The sequence below is a fragment of the Heteronotia binoei genome, chromosome 6 (genome assembly GCF_032191835.1).
Source record: "Heteronotia binoei isolate CCM8104 ecotype False Entrance Well chromosome 6, APGP_CSIRO_Hbin_v1, whole genome shotgun sequence".
NCBI classification, from domain to species: domain Eukaryota; kingdom Metazoa; phylum Chordata; class Lepidosauria; order Squamata; family Gekkonidae; genus Heteronotia; species Heteronotia binoei.
In genome coordinates this window covers 77,774,733-77,791,752 of record NC_083228.1, presented here as the reverse complement: position 1 = coordinate 77,791,752, position 17,020 = coordinate 77,774,733, and the positions used below count along the sequence as shown (strand labels likewise).

The window sequence follows — 17,020 nt, the reverse complement described above, 5'->3', positions numbered from 1 at the left end:
CCATCTACTTTTCTAGTGTATTCTTTGACATATCAAGTAGCTATGGGAAGCTTTAGAGTAGAAATCAAGACTGAACAACAGAAGCAGCAGTATTGCAAATAGGGGATAAGTTGGGTAGCAAGTGGAATCTAGAGGATGCAGCAAGTGAAAGGGGGAAGGAGGGACTTCCACATCCCATATGAGAGGGTATCCTTATTTGTGGGCGCTGGTTCCATTGTGCTGTGGGTCAGGGCAGTCTCCACCTCGATTATGTTTCGGGACCTTCTTCCCTCCTCAGGATGTGATGGTGGTAGGCGAGCCGACTTTGATGGGCGGGGAGTTTGGCGACGAGGATGAGCGCCTTATCACACGGCTGGAGAACACACAGTTCGACGCTGCCAATGGCATTGATGATGAGGACAGCTTCAACAACTCTCCCGCATTGGGCGCCAATAGTCCCTGGAACAGCAAGCCCCCCTCCAGTCAGGAGAGCAAGTCTGAAAATCCTACGTCGCAAGCATCACAGTAAAGCCCCCACCCACTGCCCAGCCTGGCCTTGACAGGACTTGGCTGGTGCCCCCCACGGACTGAGTCGAAACCGTTCTACCTGGACATTTGTGAAGAAGAGTGGCTGGCTGGCAAGGTAGCAGGGCTGATGGGCACTGCAGTCTGCCCACCTACCTGCCTCCAGTCTGCCTGACCACCACTCCCTGCTGTCTGCACTCTTTGCTGTGCCCCTTAGGGCAGACTTGGGGCACTGAGACCTGATGGAGCTTTGATCTCACTCTAGCTCAAGCAGAATTTTAATCCATTCTCCCCCCTCCCCCTTGCCCCACATAGCCACAGCCCTGGATGCCATAAGCTACACTCATGTGGAATGGGGTACCATGTTCAGTACATATGCAGCTCCTCAGCACCTGGTCACCTTGCCTGATTTGGCAAGAGATGGGCCAAGTGCTTAAACTGGTTTGACAGAATGTCTACCTGAGCACATTTTATCTTTCTTGTTCCATAATCAACCTCAAGAGGGCTCCCTTCCAGCAAGAGAGTCTGCCAACAATGTGCTGACAACTCTATGACTCACAATGGGGGCAGCTAAGATTTTGTGGGACAGGTCTCACGCAGTCCCTGCTGGCAGCTGTAGGTTTGGCAGGGCAAGTATTTTTGTTCTGCCTGAAGAACCCAGAAAACCAGGGTGGGAGCAGGTAGAGTTGGGGGTTTACCACCTCCTGGAATGTGGTTAGAAAACCACCATGCAGTCACAGGGGATGGGCATATGTCCCTTCTAGTCTGATCTTTGAGTTGTAGGACCATCCTGCTACCCAACTGACTCCTGCAGAAAACTGCTATCTTGACCCCCTCCCAGTACTTGGTTTTTTTAAAAAAAATATTATTAAAATTGTAAGTTAAAAAAAAGAAAAAACAGCAAATCTGCCCTCCCTCCCTATTTTCCCCCAATCCTGATTTTTGTACAGGCTTGTCTACCAATTTGGGAGTCTTGGTTTTTATATACAGTTCTGAGAGCTTCAAACCAAGGAGAGACTTTGCAGACTTCCTTTATACACCCTTTGGGGACAGCATGGCTGCCCCACTTGCCCCCTCTGTGTAACTCGTGTGTGCTGCTGTCCCTGCTCCCCCCTTCTCTACCACCCCCCCTTTCGGGTTTGTGTACCTTGTGCTTGTATATTTCCGCGCTGTAGGCCGTGTGTATGATACTGTTTTTCACTGTGTTCTCACTAATGCAGCCGCTCCCATCAGTTGTTGGGGGAGTTCATGCTGATGGGCATCCTTCTTGGAAGGCAGGAGAGTTTAGAGTACTGTCACCAGTTTTACAGCAGCAGGACAAATTGCGGAACAGGGCTAATGACAGGGTCCCTTAGGAAGTATAGTCTGGGGATCCTGGTCCCCGTTCCCCATGGTCTCCAGTGTTTGAATTTCATTTATGATCTTTCACCTGCATTTTGTGCTCCCAGTTTTGTCCTGTGTTCCTTGGAGAGAGGATTCCCTCATGTCACATAGGCCTCAAAGAAATCACACATGGGGCACTTTCCCCCCATTTTGATAATGGCGTACGGAATACTATGAGGTATTTTGGTTACCTCATGACGTAGGCTGGTTGTGAGCCTGGTGGCATTTAGGGGACACAGTCTGGACTGTCATGGCAAGTACCCCTTTGCCTTATTGAGGCTGTTTCTCCAAGATGATGCAAGGGTGTTCTCCTTAGCCATCCTTTTGCCCTAGAGCTGCTGTTCTGGCCCATTATTTCAGAGTGGTCTGTTCACCACTGAGGCATAGCTTTTCTTCTGAATCCCAGAAATTCTTCTTTCCCCTGGAGGAACCCAACTGGGTCAACATGAAATAAGTTCATGGGGGGCTAGTCACTTTTATGTTACTGGGCCTGGACACTCCATCCTGCTCCATTCCCAGGAGCAGGCAGTACAATAGTCAGTACTATAATTTACAGGATGTTTTCTGTATCTTTTTTGTACCTAAAGATATGAGTGTCACGTCTCCCATTGCTGTGGCTCGGCATGAATTGGTGACGTGTACTCCATCCCCTCTCCCCACCTTTGCTCTTCCCACCTACCCCCCCCCCCAACCCCGGGGCACTGTAAAGCCTTTTTTTTTTTTTTGCATAGTTTGTGCCATTTATGGTCATGTATGGTACCAATAAAACAACTTTTCGGTTTGGTGCTCTCCTGCCAGAGTTATTTTTCATTTGCATCTCTGAAAGTGGATCCAGTCTCTCCTGCTAAAGCCAGTTCAGACTTCATTGCTGAGTCATGAAATAAACAGTTAACATTGGCTTGCTTCCTTTGGAGCAGCAGCAGCTTCTCCAACACAGTGGCTTTTCGGTCAGCAGAGGAAGGAGGGGAGATTTCTGCCAGTCCTTCCTCCTGATTCAGTCTTCCAGTTTTCTCCCCACACTGTCCTTTGGCTCCCCTGACCCACAGATGCCCAATTTCAGGTAGCACAAATGATCTGGAATGAGGAGGAGTTGGGGAAATTGTCTTTCTCTGGCACAAGCAGGGCTTTTTTTCTGGAAAAAGAGTTGCCAGAAAAGAGGGAAATGAAGTAAAACACATGAACATTTAAACATTTTTTTTAGAGTTTTGTTTCCACAAAGAGGTTCCAGAATTCCATTCTGCCATGTTCCCCCGGAAAAAAAAGCCCTGAGCACATGAGTCCCAACCTTTTTGAGCCTGTGGACACCTTTAGAATTTGTGACACAGGGTAGTGAGTTTTACTCCAAAATGGCTGCCACAGGAGGCAGAGCCAAACACATGGAAAACCCAAGTGCATGGGAGAAGAGAGGTGATATTAAAAATATATTGAGAACAAGAGAATGAAACACTGTAATGGCAGCTATCACCAAAACAATATTTTCATCTGCATAGCCAGTTGGATCTTCAGTGGCCAATCAGAAGACTTGCTGGCCAAGAACCCCACCTGACTCGACCCACCTTCTAAAAACACTTGGTGGGCATGAAGAAAGGTGTTGATGGATGCTATAATGCCCATGGGCATTATGCTCAGTCTTTAACCCTCTTCCTTCCTGCCTGCCTCTCCTTCAATTTCAGTGAAATGCTGGTATAATGTATTCTGGGGTCTATGCATCAAGCAACAAGGAAATAATGGTCACATGTAAAATCACAGAGAAGGTATTTTGTAGAAGATTCATAGTCTTGTGTATTTATGTGCAGGGGAGACTGAGTCATGTTCTTCTTATGCTGAAAGGATAGCAAAGGCATGCCCTGTGCAGTCCCAAATAATGCAATGCCCATTGCTAGAGCTGTCTCTTTGCTTCACTAGCCGAGGTCACTCCCAGTGGGCCACTTCCATTTCCATGCATATGTTTTGAATGCAGGTGAAAAGAAAGCTGCCAGGAAGATTATGCACAAGTGTGAGGTGATCTGTATGTATGTGTCAGAATCTCTGTAACCCTGTTTGCATTTCTCTGGTCTCATGGTTTCCACAGACCTTTCTACTATTACAGGGATAGTTTCTTCTTTATGTGCAAATTAATATGCAAATAAGGAAATGTACTGCAGCCGAAGCCCTCTGCTCACAACTTGAGTTCAATCCCAGCGGAAGCTGGTTCAGGTAGCCAGCTCTAGGTCGACTCAGCCTTCCATCCTTCTGAGGTCAGTAAAATGAGTACCCAGCTTGCTGGGGGGAAAGTGTAGATGACTGGGGAAGGCAATGGCAAACCACCCCGTTTAAAAAGTCTGCCCTCAAAATGTTGTGAAAGCAACGTCACCCCAGAGTCGAAAACGACTGGTGCTTGCACAGGGGACTATCTTTTACCTTTAAAGAAACAATGTCAGGAGTAGCTGCCCTTCAGTTAGCAAATAGCCACAGTGCACACACCCATAGCTCTTGCTGAGCCTTTTTGTTCACTGAGCCTGGAGCAGACTGATTACTGGTTGTAGGGACATACCCAAAGTCATTGGACATCCCAGGCACAAACTTCGTGTTGGCAGGACTAGCCCAATACAGTAGTCCAGGCCCGTGTGCTACTGCTTTATTCTTTGAGAGATCCACTCAAGGAAAGTCTCAGCTGTTTTCCTATTGGAGTAATCCTTTGTACTTCTGTAAGAGACCGGAACACGAGAGGGGGGTGGGGGGAGAAAAATAAGCACCAGTGCTTTTGTTCTGACATTAGCCAACTTCCTGGCCTCCTGCTGCTTTGGCTCTTGACCCAGTGCCAGGAAACAAGCCTAGAGCTGGGAAGAGTCTGACTGCACCCGTGGGCCTGCCTTGCAGCAGCAGTTGAGGCCAAGTCATGTGGGTGTTCCATAAGGAAGAAGGGGAGAAGAGTGAGCAATGACTGTCTTTGTCAAATGCCTTAGCCCATTGGCACAGAAAAGCCCTGACAGAGACAGAGTTCTGGATTGTTTGCTTGTGGGAGCAAGCTTATTTCCTCATTGCTAAGAGCAGACAAAGTTTGTGGAGTTCCTACCTTGTCTGGCCATAATTGGTTACTAGAAGTAACCAATGGGATGGGAGTAAAAGGTGTGGATTAAGATCAAATGAGCCTTTGTTAACTTTTTTTTTTTGTGATCCTGGGCCCAAAGTCAGAGCTGTTTGTTTTCAGATTTCCCTTCTAAATCAACATGGAGTCCCATATGCACTGTAGACTTACAAGCAAAAGGAGTTAGCTTCATACCTTCAGCTGCTCCATTTAACTTTCCTACTTTTGTGATCTGTAGTTTTAATGAATCAAAATGCAGTTAGGAGGCTGTGAAGGTAGTAAAGTGATTGGAATGGTGCAGATGAAGCTAGAAAATGGCTGCTGGTCGACATCTGAAGCTAGTAACAATTACCAACTTTTGTGACATGTTCTTCATATGTATCAATAGTAACAAATCCATAATGTGAACTATTTTCTAGCATCCGTTATTGCCAAAAGATAGTAAAAGAAATTAAGATAGTATATGGGGCAGGACAATTGCTACGAATTTTATGGAAATGAATATGAGGACAGCAGTGGTGCTTCACTGCAGAAGTCAAAATTTTTAGTTTTTTCTATAGTCATGCATGTGAATCAAGGAAGCTGGACAAAAGAGCCGTCTTTTCCTCTATAATCTATATGATATTATCACTTGCCTCCAGGCAAGTTATTGCAAAACGACTGCTAGTAGTAGAATGGGGACAGCAGGTAGACTGCAGAATGGGGACAATGTGCTGGGGACAGCAGGTAGACTGCAGCCTAAACAGAATAAGATCACTTTCAGGGCAGCCTGCTTGTGGAGAGTAATCAAGCACATGTCAACACTGCAGCAAGGAGTTTGCATTAAGGAATTCAGAAAGGTAGAACCCCTGAAAGTCTCATTCTGACGATAGGGTCAATAAGGATGTCACAAGCTTCTTGCAGAAATGGGAATCAGACTTATTTGAATGGCTTCCCATGTTTTTACATCTGTTCATTGTATGTTCATTCTCATGCAAAATTGGAACATCATCCTACACTGTCATGTGTCAGCAGCTCATGGTGTGCTTATAATTGTCAAATAGATAAGCCAAGAATCCTCCCACAGTATCTCAAGGAACTTAAGACTGCTGGTTCTGAAGTTGCAGTCCTGTTACCGCTTTGCTGCATGATCTAGTGGATGACATACTTGCCTATGCTTGTATAACTCATATATTATTAAACACAGCTACACTGTAAAATTATTTTCTTTATTTAAGGATCCCTGTATCCAGAATACAAGTACACGGGGAACGGGGTGGTGGTGACAATTGTAATTTCCATTTGGAAGGCTATGGACATATCTACAAGAAATGATTTTCAGCTTTAGTATTTATGTATCTTGTTTCAGTTTTCCAGTGTGCTTTGTGTAACTTGCCACAGTATATCATCAGCATTCTTTAAAATATATTGTGTTAACATAAGAAATTATCATAAAACTTCTTGGTGAGCAGCTCCTCCTATAAGCAAGGCTCCTCAGAAGTAAGTCCCATTTTATTACTTCAGACTGCACTCTAAAGGGTCCAGTAAGTAAATGACTGTCAGGTTCAGCCTGTATTCTGAAAACATCACTGCCTGCGGCACTTTGTGTTTTGGGTACAGACCCTTGGATGTTGTGCTATGCCACTGGGCTAAGAGTGGGTTAGTTCTTTCTGACTCTGTGATTCCAGGAAGGGCAAAACTATTTCAGCCTGAAGGCAGAAGCACAAGCTGCACCCAGAAATTGGGCTGAACTACAGGTAATTCAGAGCTATTGCTCAATCATTCTGCACTGACCTTGCAACAAAGCAACTTGTTTGAACTGTAAATTATTTGGTTTTATGAGAGAAGAAACTAGGTGTGCAAAATAAATAGTCAGCCCTACGCAGTCAAGGAGGAAATGGCCCTGCTGGCAGAGTAAACCTCAAGCCAGGAAAGCTGCGCTCCTCCAATTGCTGCCCACAAATTTCTCACTTCCTGCTTATGTTCAGCAGCTTATCTCTACAGTGGTGTTCCTGTTCACCCCACCCATAACGAAAGCAAGTACACCATACTGCAGAGGAATAGCATTTGAAAACTGCAAGCCTGAGGGCCAAAGGAAGTCATATTTCCATTTCTCTGCAAAATAGATATGCTGCCATAGATACTATATTGCCTTACCTTACAAGGTTGGTATAAGGACTACTGAGGTAATTTATCTTTTGAACACTATGGAGATGTTATTTTAACTATTAGGAGGTGATTAAAAAGCACAGAGGGTTGGATTCAGGGTTTGTAGACCTTGGATAAAATCTGCAGAAGCTCTCCCCCTACCCAGCCATGCATCCTCCCAAACACATGCAGACATTGATCCTGATGAGCAGGTGTAAGAACTGCTCTGGCAGGGCTGTTGGCTTTATGTGGAGCCAACACCTTCCTAGCAGTCTTTCCCCAAATCCAATGCTAGTGATGATTGTACAGGTGTTGGGATTTAGCAGTGTTACCCACCTAAAAGCAAAGGGCCAATTGTGACTGGCTCAAATTTTAAAAAGCGTCTACCATTCAACCATACCTGCTAGTCCCTATAGGATGGGACAACAATGAGACTCTGCTCTGCTCACAGTCTTGTATCCTTAGGTGTATTTACAATCATATGAGCAAAGATGGCAGCGTTGTTTCCATTGTCTCTGGTAGATGGCCCCCTTGCTGGTCCATTGATTTCAGCAGCTGTGCAGCCATGCTAGGTTTGGAAGGAAACACAAAAGTAATTTTGTATACACACCTCCCAAAGAAGAATTAAGAGAGGCAAAACCAGTGGGTGCAAGACAGGTTTATAAACAAGCTATATAGAAGGTTTCAAGTAACAAACTTTGAGACAAGAACTGGAATTCTCCAGCTTTGTGATTATAAAAGGTAGCAGTTGGTCAAGTGTCTCTCCAGAACTTAATGAGATGCACAGATCCCAGTAAGCAGACACTGGTGCAACTTGGAAATATATTTAACACCCAGTACCAGTTAATCCAATTACCCTGCAGGACACCCTGTGTTCCATTTGAAGTCTATAATTGCAGACTTGAGTCTTTACCGCTATGCCCTAAATCGGTGATTCTTGACCTTTCATACCTTATGTCCCACGAATCACTCTATCAAAGAACATGAATCCCACCACAATAGAAACAGAAAGACTACTTTTTCTTAAGATGACAATTTATACATGTACAAGCATTCTGTTATAACATTCATTGTTTACAGTAAGGGACCAAAAAAAATCTGCAAAAGCATGATGGATAATACCTGACAGGTCAGCAGTAATTGGTGGATCAAAGACACTTGTTGGTGGGAAGGAGAAATGGGAGACTGGGAGCAATATCTACTGTACAAGGTTACTATGAGCATGCCAAAAGGTTAAAGATGGATAATCTTTGGTGGCAAGTATAATCAGCAAGAGCTAGCATGTCACATTGCAGATAGATATGGGAACTAGGCAGGTGAGGGGAGAATTCTCAGTAATTACTATTAAAACCCTGTGTTCCGCCTGGGTTTCTTTTGAATCTTGCTAGGGATATACATACCACTGGTTAAAAAATCGCAGCCCTAGACAATGTTTCTCTTTCCCCTTCTCTGGGGTTGTTTTGCGCTGAACATCCAACTGAAGGAAAAATTCTAGATAGCTCAAAATCATTCACATTGTTTTATGCCATTTTGTAAATCCCAATAAAGGCAATGCAGCAAACAGTTTGCTATAGAAAGTTCTTTCTATAGAGAGTATATGGATGGATTTCTTAGCACAGTCTGAGCAAGAGGTCTCATTGCTGTACTATATGCTGACTGAGAATGTACTAAATGCTGATAATAAAGTGGCCTCTAGCCCTTGAAAGCTTATTCTATAGCAGATCTGACAGACTTTCTGATGCCACATGACCACATTGTTGTTTGCTTTATGTTACATTCACTGGTCTGAAATACCCATGACAAACACCAAGTCTTTTATCAGGTGTGCTGCCTCCACCTCTTTTGTCAATAATGAAACTCCTGGTCTTTACAGAATTCCACATTTCTGTCCATGTATTCTTGTGAGTGTCTTCAAAGCCAAGACATTTAAAAATACAAGTATATTTCATATGACATGGGTAACTGTTGAACAACACAGTTTTGTTTTAATCCCTCTCTCTCTTTTTTTTTAACCAACTAGCCAGCAGGAGAACCAACACTGGAGTAATTAAAAAATTACAGACAATAATGACATGTAAGCCCAGAATTACTAGAGAATGGTAGTCAGATATTTGGTTCATCAGTTTTTAAAATTTATTTTCAAGTTTTGATCTCTCTTGCTTGACAGATGTCCCTTCCTCCACAAAGTGACACCCCATCCTAGTTTTGGCATAAGATCCATCCAAACCATATCCATAGATCTTGCTCCATCTATCAGCTTTTCCAGGTCACTCATGCCCCATATACCTGCCTCATCCTCCTGCAGTTGTGAGAATCTAAACAGGGGCCCCCAACCTTTCTGAGCCTGTGAGCACCTTTGGAATTCTGACACAGTGTGGTGGGTGCAGCCACAAAATGGCTACTGCAGCAGGAAGAACCAGCCATAAAATTGTTGCCTCAGCTAACCTTCACTCACACAGTGGAGATCCTTGTGCTGTGGTGGACTGCTGCCAAATCAATGTCTTTGATATGTAGGTTTTTACTGTTATTTTTATGTGTTGTGATCCGCCTTGAGCCCGTTTATGGGGAAAGGTGGAATATAAGCCTACTAAATAAATAAATAAAATTTACAAATCTGTACAGCTAATAAAATCTCCAGTGGCCAATCAGAAACCTTGTGGGCAAAAAACAGATATAAATCCCTGAGAATGTTTGCTTTGGGTCTGGTTCATTTCACAAGGTGCGCCTGGTTTGTTTCATAGAACCTAACAGATCAAGCAAAGATAGTAGCTTCTCTCCAAATTTAAATATTGCAGCAAAAAAGCTGTTTAGGAAGGAAATAGGTTACTAAACCATTGACTTCCACTAAATTCTTCACTAAGGGAACTACTGCACAATAACATTTCCCACAGGAAGGTTAATTTTTTGTGTAGAATATTTTAATACATGAACTGGCACTTCGTTTGATGATCCAGTTATAACAGAACAGTGTAGGCCCACTGAGTATATTCCTGTGCTTCACATTTCCACAAACATAATAGATAAAAGTTATATCAGAGACAGTGGCTTCAAAATGCTCTTTTCCTTTGAATTTCTAACCTTGCATTTCAATAAGAAACCTACCTCTTTCTCCTTCCTCAAAACCTGGCACCTTGACTGCATCTGTAACTTCAGACTATTTGGAGACATTTTAGGAAAATTCCAGCAGGATATCTGTATTTATAGTGAAAGTAAAGATGGGCACACCCAACCTTGTTGAGCTTGTGAGCACTCAGAATTTTGAGTACATTAAGTGGATAAACACAAAATGGCTGCCTTTGGGGGAGGGAAGGGTGCAGCCAATCAAAATACGAATGCCATGGGACCTGGGGCCAATCACAAAATGTTAGGAGGTTCCATGCTAAACCTCCTCCTTTGACAGGAAAAGCTAGAGAGCACCCTGAGACCTTCCTGTTCAAATGAGATAGAGGAAAACCAGGACTGATTCTTTACTTCAGAGAACAGATACTTTATGGAAAGAGCAAGTGGGTGCTAGGCAAGACAGTGATGGGCTTTATGGTATCCCTTTCTTAAATATTAACACATACACTGTAGGAGCTTTTTTGGGCCAGAGACTACTTTAGCAAGTGCCTGAGAATACTTATGTCAAGGCTAGGGAGAAGTATAGATTAGGGATGGGCACAAACAGGGAAAATGGAGGTTCATTTTTGTTTGTGTTTCATGGCCACATGAACCATGAACCTTCACAGACCTTCCTGTTTACCAAACCAGTTCATTTCTCCTCATCATCATAAACTTGACGAATTGCCCCATCACAGTTTGTTCCAGGCTCTGGGAGATGTACAGCAATAGATAAAAATACATACATTTAAAAACCAATAAAAATAATTTAAGCCAAAACAGATTATTGATCCTGATGGTGTCCTATTAATGTCTTCCAGTCCAGATTTTCAGATACTGCATTGAGTGGGGACCCCCTCAAATGGGGGAGAGAGGTGCCAGCTCCGCAACTGTTGCTGTCCTCAGTCAAAAGCCTGGTGGAAAATCTCTGCCTTACAGGCCCTGAAGAGCAATAAAAGATCTCACAGGGCCCTGATGTTCTCTGGCAGAGAGTTCCACCAGGCCATGCTCCCTTTGGCAATGCCAGTTTGCCAGTTTGGTATAGTGGTTAAGTGTGCAGACTCTTATCTGGGAGAACTGGGTTTGATTCCCCACTCCTCCACTTGCAGCTGCTGGAATGGCCTTGGGTCAGCCATAGCTCTTGTAGGAGTTGTCCTTGAAAAGGCAGCTGCTGTAAAAACTCTCTCAGCCCCACCTACCTCACAGGGTGTTTGTTATGGGAGGGGGGAGGTAAAGGGGATTGTGACTGCTCTGAGACTTTGAGATTCAGAGTATAGGGCAGGATATAAATTCAATACCTTTTTCTTAGGCTCTGTCTTTATCCCCAGTGGGGATTCAAAGGGGTATGCATAGTTCGTCTCTCCTCCCTGTTATCCTCACAACAACCCTGTGAGGTAGATTAGTCTGAAAGTTTGTGACATGACCAAGGCCCACCCAGCAAGCTTCCATGGCAGAGTGGGAGTTTGAACTGGGGTCCCTCAACTCCTAGTCATTCTAACCACTATACCACATTGGCTCTCAGTAAGTCTTATTGTAAATAGTTTTTCTTTGGTTAAGTCTTTGAGCATGCTGTCAGCTACTCTGTCCACATGGCTGTGACTGAGATTTACAGATTTGAAAAACAATTTGTGGGGGTATTTGTATGTACTTAGTAAAATATCAATCCATTCCCTAGTTTATCTAATTAGCCTCTCTTTGCAGCTGTGTCTTTTCTCTCTTGCTCCCCTCTTCTTCCCCACAAACATTTCCTCCTACCAGTTTGAAAGCTGTCAGTTTTACAAATACTGAAAGAAACTGGTCACTGAAGTGATCACTCTCATAATATAAAGTTATCAGTTTATGCAGATATTAGCTTATGTATCTTGGCAGTTATTATGCTGTGATGTTATGTAATAGAACAAAGTGCTAAGGAGGTAATGAAAGTAAAATAGATAAATGTTTCCTTTCTATAATTAAAAAAATATATACTAGGTAGTATCACTACTGAGAAAGATATTAACAAACTCACTGAGCTGTAGGAATCTGCTTCAAGGGTCCAGTGAAGCAGGATTCTCCATGATCAACTACCGGTTATATCACATCATCCAGATATCATTCTTTGCTACTCTGTGAACATTAATCCGATTACCAACCAAAACCCAGAAAATGCCAAGTAGCTTGTACATATCAGATTGATAACACAGGAACTGAAACATCTGTAAGTGTTTCTGAATGTCTTCCTGAATGCTAAACTCCCTCTCTTTTCCATTTACCAATAGCTTGGAAGGCTTCCATTAGTTTGGAGCAGGGACCAAGACAGGTGGAAATACGTATACCGTATGGGGTGGTGGGGGCAGGCTGCAACACTATTACCATTATATAGTAATCCCAGAAATAAAATAGATTTTTCTTTTATGACTTATTTACTTATTGCAGATATTTATGTCCTATTTACCATTTCATCAAGTAAGTCTTCAAAACGGCTCTTATCACCCAGGTAACAACACCCAGGATTGTAAGGCAAGGGAAGCCTCTTAATTCTTAGTGAGGTTGAATGGATGGGCTAGGATGGTGATACATATTCAGGAAGGTCTGCGTGACTAATTTGTATAGAGGAATTATGCTTGGGTCCCAGTCCACTGCATGAAAAGAAGCATGCCAAACAGAAGACTTCCAGAATTTTGAAAATGTTAAAATCTTGACTGACACTGCACATACACAATTGCATTTTCATATTCTGTTTGGAATCACTCCCCATTCCTGGATAACCATGTATTTAAAAAATCATTAAAAGATGAACTATACAATGTGCTGACTGACTGGCTACATTAGACTGTGGGACAGAAGTGAATGCTTGAATGCTTCCTATACACAAATACTTTCCCCTCGAAAACCATTGTTAGATTTTTCTCATTTTCCATCACTCCATGTCACCATTTCTCCATTCCCTTTTAATACTTCTCCATAAATCAAATTTCAGATGCATTACAAACAAATATTCGGCTTCATTTTTTAAATGGAAAGTTTTAATTAAAATATTTAGAAAGTCTCTTGGATATTTTAATCCTCTTTAACACATCTTGTTGCATGGGAATGTTCTAAACATTCTATGCTGAAAGAAGATGCAGGTTTTATCATAAATTTCTCAACTTCTGCCATGAATAGAGAAAAAGCCATACCCAGAAAAAAAACATTGGGGACTAGGTCTATAAACTGTAATCACAGGTTACTGGTCTCTAGAATCTTTATACTACTGATCCCCAATTTTTTGAGCAGGAATGCAAAGGAATGCAGTTCCAGCTGGTTTGGTGAAAGGGGGTGTGGCCTAATATGCAAATGAGTTCCTATTGGCATTCCTACTAGTTCCTATCCCTTGTACCCATATACAGTGTTAAAGAGTAAGATCTATATGGGTATACAGACATATATTTCTGAATCTAAACGGAAAGAAACAGTCTTTGATAGTCACAATAACAGTGCAATAGGAATCCAGGATGACATACATTTAACAAAAATCAGACCAGATTCAAAGCATGATACTCTGGTACTAGATGTGCTCAATTAGATATAACATTTTCAAGCATATCTGAATCTAATTGTGTGTCTTTTTCCCCTTTAAAATAACCACAAATACCCATTGATAAGTTTAATAACAACGGGGCAAATGAAGAATTCCACTATGTGAACTGAAACCCTAATATTTGTCTCGATCTAAACCAGGGATTTGCAACTTTTTCTAATTAAGCTACATCAAAATTTGAAGCAAAAGAGCTATAAAAACAGTATAATAAAGACTACTCATGTAATTGAAACTATTAATGTTAACACTAATAATTTATATGCTAGCTAATAATCCATAAAGTTTCCACAGACCAGTTGTAAGTCCCTGATTAGGGAGTAGCACACATTAGATCTTAAAATACATATGCACAAGAGTACCCCACATGATTGTTTTAGTGCACTGGCATAAATCTGACCACGGTTCATACTTGGATTACTAGCCACTGTTCACCTCTATCCTTTTGCTTTTCCATTCTCCTAGTATGCCCCCTGAAGGACATTACACTCTGCTGATAAGAACCTGCTGCAGGTCCCTGGCCAGAGAGATATCTGGCTGTCCTTGACCTGGGCCAGGGCTTCCAATCTGGTGGAACTCTCTGCTGACTAACATCAGCACCCTGCAGGCCTTAATGGAGGGCTTAGAAGGCAGAGATGTTCCACCAAGCATTTGATTCAGGACAGTGACAGTTCTCCATCAAGCACTCCTGCTTCCCCTGCCTCTCTTGCTCCAACCCCCCCACCCCCACCCCAGGCAGAGACATACCTGGCTGCCTTACAACCATCTGGTTGGTATTACTGTGTTTTATTATTTTCACCTTTTATTGTATTTTATATTTTGATGTACGCTGCCCTAAGCCCTGTCCTATGGGAAAGGGTGGTTTAAAAAATTAAACTGAAATAATAAGCCCTTTAGTGCCAAAGAAATCTTTGCCCGCTGCCAGTATACCTTAATATTTTTTCTTCACAGACCTAATTAGCAGGCCCCTGATCTAAATCCATCATCTATATATTGTGATGCATCTATATTGACAGATTTAAATAAAATTTAAATAATCACTGTATTTCATTAACAATGATGACCATTAAAACATATTAATGTACAACTAAATAGAACACTTTTATTATCCATGATCACATAATAATTTTTTACATAGTTTAAACACGCCATTAGAAAATGTTGCATTAATATTCTGGTTATATATTGGATTATTTTGCTTATGATCTTTGCATAAGAATAACTGTAACAAGACCATGCAAACAGCCAATATAATACTATGCTTCAGAGACATCTAAGGGACCAGAACTATTCAGAAGAAAGGGATGGTAATTACTGGACTCAATAGCTTACATTAATTAGATGAAAAAGCAGTGCCCAAGAATATGTTTGTTAGAGAGTAAACATTCATAATTTGAGAAATGAAGAAACTTCTTATTTAATAAATCCAATTTCATTTTCTGTAATGTGATTCTGATTTTTGTTAATTGATTTTTATCCATCATGTAATGATCTCCCAGAACCTGCCATCTTATCTTGCAGCTTTTTCCATGTCTTCCAACTCTCTTAATTGTATATAAATTGTAGCTATTACATCTCACTCAACCTCACCTGGACTTGCCTATGGACACTTCCACTCCTCTGGCCTCCTGTTCCATGTCTCTGTCTGAAGCCCTTCAGCCTGAATAAAATAACCTCCATCTTCCTCTCCCAGACCCAGAACATACCTGGTACTTCGGCTAGACTCAGCAGTGGAGGTAAAATAGCTGCAGCGCTAATGGAAAGCTTTTGGCAGGGACCCCACAAGCCAGAGGGAGAAAGAACAGAAATACTTGACTAGGAACAAGGAAGGCCTGGGCTGTGCTTGTTTGCAATAGCAAGTTACAGTGAGGAAAAAACTGTAGCTACAGCAGTAGATCATTTAAAAGAATGTTTGTGCACTTATGTATATATGTTGTCTTTTTTCAGGGGTGAGTTTTGTAAGATTTTCCTTAATCTAACTAGAATAAAAATTATTAGAGCAGAACAAGCAGCATTTATCAGAAGCTTGTGGTCTAGTCTTTTCTCCTAAATAAGAACATTTTAGTTGCTGGAGCCTGATTCTGTTCTCTCAACGAAGACATGCACAGCAACCCCCTCTCTTTCACTTTACCCTGAATTTTCTGAGGTAGATTAGAGCACAAGAGAGTGGCTGGAGTGGAGATTCAAACCTAGATCTCCAAGATCTTCGTTTGCAACTCTGATCACTACATCACACTGGTTCCTTTTAAAAACCTGGATTTGCAGGGTCTAAGTCTGATGTCTGAACCACTATACCATACTGGTTCTTTCAGGTGGTGAAGCACTAATACTTTAAACAACAAATGATTTTTATTTGTGGGCTTTTGGAACAATAGTGTGTAAAAAGAGCCCCCAGATAAATTTGTTTCTTAGGCAAAAAACTGAAATATCAACCCATGGTCAAAGTATAATAAATGAGAATTTGCTCTAATTGTACACCTAATCAGTTCTATGAGATCAGCCAATTTGCCTAGGGCAAGTTCTGATGAAGTTCAACAGAAAACTAGTATTGTATTCTGACCTTGTAGCTATGTGAGTGCTACACACATCTGGGGACATAGCCCCTTGGTCACTATTGTAATTAGGTTTAAATGTAATAATTAAAGGCTATATGTTAGATTTCAAACCTTCCCCCCCAAACCCCCCCCCCCCCAACAACCACCACACTTAGCATTTCTTAAAACCAGTAGAATACACATCATGGCCAGAACATTACTTTTTTAAAAAGCCAAGTTCTACAAAGTTTGCCTCAGAGTAGCTGATTCTGCTGAATAAAACTTAAGAATTGAATTTCTGAATGTAAGAACACACAGCACTGTTTATTATTACAAATAAGAATATTTTAAGTATTACCCGCGCCTTTTTGTTTTCTCATATTTTCCTTTCTGAAACTAGACTTTCCGTACTACTTGGGGAAACCTCGTTAAACGGCAACTACGTCTGTGTTCACAAGAAATCTTACTCAGGATTTCCTCTATAAAGCAGGGGAAAATATATAGCGACGATATCCAAATAGGGCTGAGGGCTGAGACGAAGCGTTATACGTATGAGAGCTCCAAAGTTCTCGGCGTCGGAAGGGATTTTGCCAAGAGTGTTGTGTATGCGGGGAACAAAGAGCTTCTTTGGCTAAACAAGGCTCCTTCAAGAGCTGAGCGTGAATGTCCCCACTTGCCCCGGGCCTGGGCACTCATCACTCGGAGGGTCGGGGAGTAGGAAGACCAACAACATAGAGAAGGGAGGGAGGA

At 42.1% G+C, this 17,020-nt stretch overlaps 1 protein-coding gene across 3 annotated transcripts in view; it reads left to right on the top strand.

The window, feature by feature from the left end:
* LDB1 (LIM domain binding 1) overlaps nucleotides 1-2,671 on the top strand; it is a 62,965-nt gene extending 60,294 nt beyond the window's left edge. For all 3 annotated transcript variants that reach the window (XM_060241827.1, XM_060241826.1, XM_060241828.1), the window contains exon 11: nucleotides 278-2,671. In XM_060241827.1, coding sequence (XP_060097810.1) covers nucleotides 278-508 — 231 coding nt within the window. In that variant the 3' untranslated portion in view covers nucleotides 509-2,671. The remainder of the gene's footprint in view (nucleotides 1-277) is intronic.
* The last annotated feature ends 14,349 nt before the right edge of the window (nucleotides 2,672-17,020 follow it).